This window comes from Vigna umbellata, chromosome 10, assembly GCF_029865625.1.
Source record: "Vigna umbellata cultivar VRB3 chromosome 10, Vumbellata_1.0, whole genome shotgun sequence".
Taxonomy (NCBI): Eukaryota; Viridiplantae; Streptophyta; class Magnoliopsida; order Fabales; family Fabaceae; genus Vigna; species Vigna umbellata.
This window is the reverse complement of record NC_142174.1, coordinates 2,879,938-2,886,867: the sequence shown is the minus strand read 5'-3', so window position 1 is coordinate 2,886,867 and position 6,930 is coordinate 2,879,938. Positions and strand designations below refer to the sequence as shown.

General features: G+C 43.8%; 2 protein-coding genes across 2 annotated transcripts; both read left to right on the top strand.

Annotated features, from left to right (window-relative positions):
* The first annotated feature begins 1,195 nt into the window (after positions 1-1,195).
* On the top strand, positions 1,196-5,392 carry LOC148191637 (uncharacterized). The gene is made up of 5 exons (XM_088100637.1): positions 1,196-3,286; positions 3,538-4,187; positions 4,293-4,539; positions 4,639-4,779; positions 5,333-5,392. Exons 1-5 carry the CDS (start codon positions 1,196-1,198, stop codon positions 5,390-5,392), a joined length of 3,189 nt encoding a protein of 1,062 aa, XP_087956763.1.
* A 185-nt stretch (positions 5,393-5,577) lies between these two features.
* Positions 5,578-6,930, top strand: LOC148191636 (uncharacterized). Its single transcript, XM_088100634.1, has 2 exons — positions 5,578-6,204; positions 6,364-6,930. Exons 1-2 carry the CDS (start codon positions 5,578-5,580, stop codon positions 6,928-6,930), a joined length of 1,194 nt encoding a protein of 397 aa, XP_087956760.1.

The window sequence follows — 6,930 nt, the reverse complement described above, 5'->3', positions numbered from 1 at the left end:
TCCCGTAGGAGAGTACTTGGAAGGAGAACATGCGTCGTTACCCATGCCCACAACTGTTGATGTACCGCTAGTCGTCACTCAGGGACCTGTCTCTATGACGACCCCCTTGGTAAATACACACATGAATGAAGCAATTACAGTTGAAGGAACACGAGTAACTACAGTGCCACATACGGTTGTTCATCATGACTCTTCAGCCAGGCCCACTTCGCATGCCGCGATGCATGGGGTAATCAGTGACGTTGACGGAGCTAAAGGCAGGCTGGAGACTTTGGAGGAAAGATTAAGGGCTATTGAAGGGGTGGAAAGCTATGGGTTTGGAGATGTTGCAAGACTAAGCTTAGCTCCTGGTGTGAAGATACCGTATAAGTTCAAGGTGCCAGATTTCGAGAAATATAAGGGTAGTACATGCCCTAAAAGTCATCTGACCATGTATTGCAGAAAGATGGCTGCACATGCCTACGATAACCAGCTACTTATCCATGTCTTCCAAGATAGTTTGGCTAGGGTAGCCCTAAATTGGTATACCCATTTAGAGCCATCTCGAATCCGCTGTTGGGCAGATCTGGCTGACGCCTTTGTGAAACAATACATATACAACACGCATGTTGCACCGGACCGTCTGCAATTGCAAAATATGGGGAAGAAAGACAATGAAACTTTCAAGGAGTATGCTCAACGATGGAGAGAATTAGCCGCGCAAGTTGAGCCGCCTTTGTTTGATAGAGAGATGGTGACAATGTTTGTAAATACTCTCCAGCCGCCGTTTTATGAACATATGGTGGGGAATGTGTCCGTCAATTTTGCTGATGTCATCATAATTGGCGAAAGAATAGAAATTGGGTTGAAAAATGGGAAAATCGTGCATGGCCCGCCCGCAGCTGCAAACTTAAAAAAATCCGGTTTCAATCCGGGAAAGAAGAAGGAAGGAGAGGTGCATGCAACCTCGATGATGCCTGTGTGGAGGGGTCAAGCTCCCACCCATAATTATCGACCATACTTGGGCCAACTCCCCTATGCAGCTAATGCATCGTTCGACCATCAAACTAGACCCCAACAACAATAAGGGTATTATCAACCACAGCGAATCCCAACTGAAGCATGGAGGACTGGAGCAAATGCTGGTCTGAATCCAAATGCGGGTCAAAACACCAACCCGAGAAGGAATCAATTTGTCAGATTCACTCCAGTCCCTATGACTTACACGGAGTTATTACCTCAACTCATAAAAAAGGGTCTGGTTGCTATTTGCCCGATGAAGCCTGTACAACCTCCATACCCAAGGGATTATGATGCAGATGCTAAGTGTATTTACCATGGAGGAGGCATTGGTCACTCAATTGAGCGGTGTATCGCTTTCAAGTATAAGGTACAGGCTCTAATCGACTCTGGGTGGTTAAAGTTTCAAGAAGATAAGCCTAGCATCGAGGATAACCCATTATCCGGGCACGGGAGTACCTCAACAAACGCCATCATAGCCGACAAACATGAGTTGATAAGAGACGTGAGTGAAATCCGGAGTTCTAGGAGGTTTATTTTCGAGGCATTGTTAAAAGTGGGCCTAGTGAAAGGTGATTATGACATGGGTACATCATGTGCACTTCATCCAGATGCTGAGCACTCTATTGAAGAGTGTTTTGAATTAGAAGGTATTCTGCAAGACATGCTTGACAGAAGTTTAATGCAAGTATGCCGCGAAAATAAAGAGGAGGAAGTGTTTGCACAAACTGGTGGGGAATCTGATGTAACTCTGCCGGAGCCGTTGGTGATCCATTTCACTAGAACTACCCCTGCACCGGTGACTGAAGAAAAACCGACCGTTGTTATCTGTGTGCCATCCCCCTTCCCTTACAAAAATGAGAAAGCTGTCCCTTGGAGATATGGGGCATTTGCGTTAGAAGAAGGGAAAGGTGCAAACATAGCCATTGACAATATATCGGGCATTGGGGGAATGACGAGAAGTGGTCGAATCTTTACGTCACCGGGACTGGCAAGAGAAGGAGCCAACGATGAGGAAGTAACAATAGCCGGTAAAACTAAGGAGTTCTTGAAAGGGAAGGGTGTACAAGGAAAGGAGACCTCTGCCAAAGGGGAGGAGAAAGGAATTTCCGAAGAAGAAGCCTGCGAGTTTTTAAAGTTCATACAACAAAGCGAATACAAGGTGGTGGAACAGCTAAACCGCATGCCTGCTCGAATCTCCTTGCTAGAGTTGCTCATGCATTCTGCATCACACAGAAAGTTGTTAATGAAGATACTTAGTGAGGCCCATGTGGAGCAAGGTATTTCTCTGAATAAGTTTGAAAGCATTGTTGGCAACATCGTTGCTAATAATTACCTCACCTTTACCGATGAGGAGATACCTACTGAAGGGAGAGGGCATAACAAGGCTCTTCATGTCTCTGTGAAATGCTTGGACCATGTTATAGCACGTGTTTTGGTGGATAATGGCTCCTCTTTAAACGTCATGCCAAAAGTAACATTGGAGAAGCTACCCTGTGATGGAATGCATATGAAGCCAAGCTCTATGATCGTGAGGGCGTTCGATGGCAGTAAGAGAGAAGTAATGGGAGAAGTGGAACTGCCGATCCAAGTCGGTCCGTGCGTCTTTCAAGTGACATTCCAAGTCATGGACATCCTCCCAGCCTATAGTTGTCTATTGGGTCGCCCATGGATCCATTCTGCAGGAGTTGTGCCTTCCACACTTCACCAGAAGCTGAAATACGTCATGGGAGATAAATTGGTGATAGTATTAGGAGAGGAAGATCTCCTTGTTAGTGGCCCATCACCCACACGCTATATTGAGGCAGCTGAGGAAGCTCTCGAGACAGCTTTTCAGTCATTGGAGATTGTAGGAAATGCTTACGTGGAGCTGTTCCCAGTAAATTCGCATCCGTCACGTGCTTCTATTATGATGGCCAAGGTCTTGCTGAAAGAAGGCTATAAGCATGGTAAAGGTTTAGGCAAGCATGGGCAGGGGCAAGTCTTCCCTCTAGAGGTCGTGGAGAATAAGAACAGATATGGCCTAGGGTACAAGCCCACCAAAGAGGACAGGAAAAGGCTGATAAGAGAAAGAAGAGAGCGCAGTTTAGCTCATGCAGAAAGACGGGAACCCAAGATGGAAAAGATTCGTATTTGTAACATCAAGGAGAGCTTTCATAGTGCTGGATGGTTCAATACTGGCCAAATAGCAGCCGTGGTAGATGAAGAAAGATCTGAAAGCTCAAGTTTCGTGTGGGCATGCTCCTCGGATGCACCGCTCAACAATTGGGAAACCCTGGATTTACCCGTGATGCTTAATTTGAATAAAATGTAATAATTTTAATTAACCCTATAGCTTTACCCGGGGCTTTAGGATTCAGAATTTACGGGTTGACCTCTAGTGCTCAGCGTGATAATCGAATCGTGTTTGTTTATGTTTTATCATTATTTGGTGTTCTTCATCATTTTTCCTGTTTATTCTTATTCCACAAATTTAAATAATGCAGATATGACCATGATTGTTTTGAAAATAACAATATCGATATTCCTAATTTTGAGCACCCTATCGATAATGCGGAAGATGATTGTGAAGATGAACCGGAAACCTCTCCAGAATTTTTGAGATTAGTGGAGCAAGAATCTAAAGAGATAAAACCCCATCAAGAGGAGGTTGAAATATTCAACTTGGGAGATGAAGATGAGATAAAAGAAGTGAAAATTGGTACTATCCTGAAGGCAGAAGTGAGAGAAGAGTTGCGTGTCTTATTGAAGGAGTTTAAGGATGTATTTGCTTGGTCGTATAATGATATGCCTGGTCTGGATACTGATATTGTGCAACACAAGCTCCCGCTTAAGCCGGAATACCTCCCAGTCCAGCAAAAATTAAGAAGAATGAAACCAGAAATGTCCTTGAAAATCAAGGAAGAGGTGCGGAAACAATTCGATGCGGGGTTTCTGGCTGTGGCAAGATATCCCCAATGGGTAGCAAACATTGTACCAGTGCCTAAGAAAGATGACAAAGTTCGAATGTGTGTTGATTATCGTGATTTGAACCGTGCAAGTCCAAAAGATAATTTCCCTTTACCACACATCGACACTTTAGTTGATAACACGGCCAAGTTTTCGCTATTTTCATTCATGGATGGTTTCTCAGGATATAACCAGATCAAGATGGCGCCAGAAGATATGGAAAAGACAACCTTTATCACGTTGTGGGGAACCTTTTGTTATAAGGTAATGTCATTTGGGCTCAAAAATGCCGGGGCAACATATCAAAGGGCGATGGTGACACTTTTTCATGATATGATGCACAGGGAGATCGAAGTCTATGTGGATGACATGATTGCGAAGTCTGAATCGGAAGAACAACACATCCTCAACTTGAAGAAATTATTTGAGAGATTGAGAAAGTATAAACTCAGGTTAAACCCCGCCAAATGCACATTTGGAGTGAAATCCGGGAAGTTGTTGGGTTTTATGGTTAGCCAAAAGGGGATAGAAGTGGATCCTGACAAAGTGCGAGCAATATCAGAAATGCCTACACCCAGAACAGAAAAGGAGGTTCGTGGTTTTCTGGGCAGATTGAACTACATTGCTAGATTCATCTCCCAATTAACCGCTACCTGTGAACCAATGTTTAAGTTGTTACGAAAAAATCAGGTTGTGGTTTGGAACGAGGATTGTCAAGCCGCTTTTGAAAAAATCAAACAATACCTGCAAGACCCACCTGTATTGCGTCCACCTGAGCCAGGAAGACCACTTATTTTGTATTTAACTGTATTGGAGAAGTCAATGGGATGTGTACTGGGTCAACATGATGAAGCTGGGAAACGAGAGCATGCAATATATTACTTGAGCAAGAAATTCACAGACTGCGAACAACGATATTCGTCGTTAGAGCGAACCTGTTGTGCATTGGCATGGGCTGCTCATCGCTTAAGGCAATACATGTTGAGTCACTCTACCTGGTTGATATCAAAGATGGATCCTATCAAGTTTATTTTTGAAAAGCCTGCTCTCACTGGAAGGATAGCTCGGTGGCAGATGCTATTGTCAGAATATGACATCGTATATGTTACTCAAAAATCCGTTAAGGGTAGTGCTCTAGCGGAATACCTGGCTCATCAACCCATTAGCGATTATCAACCAATGCAACCTGAATTTCCCGATGAAGACATCATGGCTTTACTCGAAGAGAATAGAGAAGGCCGAGATAAAAAAGCGTGGACAGTATTATTCGACGGAGCTTCGAATGTGATGGGACATGGAATAGGGGCAGTGCTTGTTTCTCCAGGGAAGCAGTACATACCAATGACAGCAAGGTTGTGTTTTAATTGTACAAATAACATCGCAGAATATGAGGCTTGTGTTATGGGTATTCGAGCGGCAATCGAATCTAAGGCAAGAGTTCTAGATGTATATGGAGATTCTGCTTTAGTCATCCACCAGTTGAAGGGAGAATGGGAGACTAGAGATACAAAATTAATTCCTTACCAGGCTTACATCAGGGGATTAATGGAGTATTTCGATTCCATCACATTTAACCACATACCGCGAGAAGAAAATCAATTGGCAGACGCGCTGGCTACCTTGTCGTCAATGTTTGAAGTTGACCAAGATGCAAAATTACCAATGATTAAAATGAAGAGTCAAGCGGAGCCAGCATATTGTCATTTCGTCGAGGAAGAATTAGACGGTAAGCCTTGGTATTTTGATATCAAGCATTATCTTAAGACCCGAGAATACCCTGAGAAAGCATCCGAAAATGATAAAAGGTCGCTAAGGAGATTGACGGGTAATTTTATTTTGAGTGGGAATATTTTATACAAGAGAAATCACGACATGGTCCTCCTCAGATGCGTGGATGCAAAGGAGGCCGAGCTGATATTGAAAGAAGTGCATGGGGGTACCTTTGGCACGCACATGAATGGGCACTCGATGGCCAGGAAGATATTGAGAGCTGGTTATTTTTGGCTGACCATGGAAAGTGATTGTTGCACACATGTGAGAAAGTGTGAGAAATGTCAAAAGTATGCAGATAATATCAATATGCCACCTACGACTCTAAGCGTGTTGTCTGCACCGTGGCCATTTTCGATGTGGGGGATAGATGTCATTGGAGCTATAGAGCCAAAGGCGTCAAACGGACATCGTTTCATACTAGTCGCAATTGATTACTTCACCAAATGGGTAGAGGCTGCTTCTTACGCCAATGTGACTAGAAAGGTGGTGACCAGATTCATAAAAAGGGAGTTGATCTGTAGATACGGGCTCCCTAACAGAATCATCACTGATAACGCCACTAATCTAAACAACCAGATGATGGCGGAGTTATGTGAGGAATTTAAGATTCATCATCATAATTCTTCTCCTTATCGTCCAAAGATGAATGGGGCGGTAGAGGCTGCCAATAAGAATATCAAGAAAATTGTGCAAAAGATGGTGGTCACCTATAAAGATTGGCACGAAATGCTTCCTTTTGCTCTACATGGATATCGCACATCGGTACGAACATCAACCGGAGCAACACCTTTCTCGCTTGTGTATGGGATGGAAGCAGTACTTCCATTCAAGGTGGAAATTCCGTCCTTGCGAGTGTTAATGGAAACCCAACTAGAGGAAGCTGAGTGGGTTCAAGCTCGATTTGATCAGCTCAATCTCATCGAAGAAAAAAGGTTAACGGCAGTGTGCCATGGGCAATTGTACCAAAGAAGAATGAAAAAGGCGTTTGACAAAAAGGTGCGCCCAAGAGAGTTTCATGAAGGCGAGTTGGTGTTGAAAAAGATTTTGCCCACACAAAAGGATTATAGAGGCAAGTGGACCCCAAACTATGAAGGACCATTTGTGGTCAAAAGGGCATTCTCTGGTGGGGCACTAATTCTCACAAGAATGGATGGAGAGGAGCTACCGCTACCGGTTAATTCTGATGCGGTCAGAAAGTTTTATGCATGA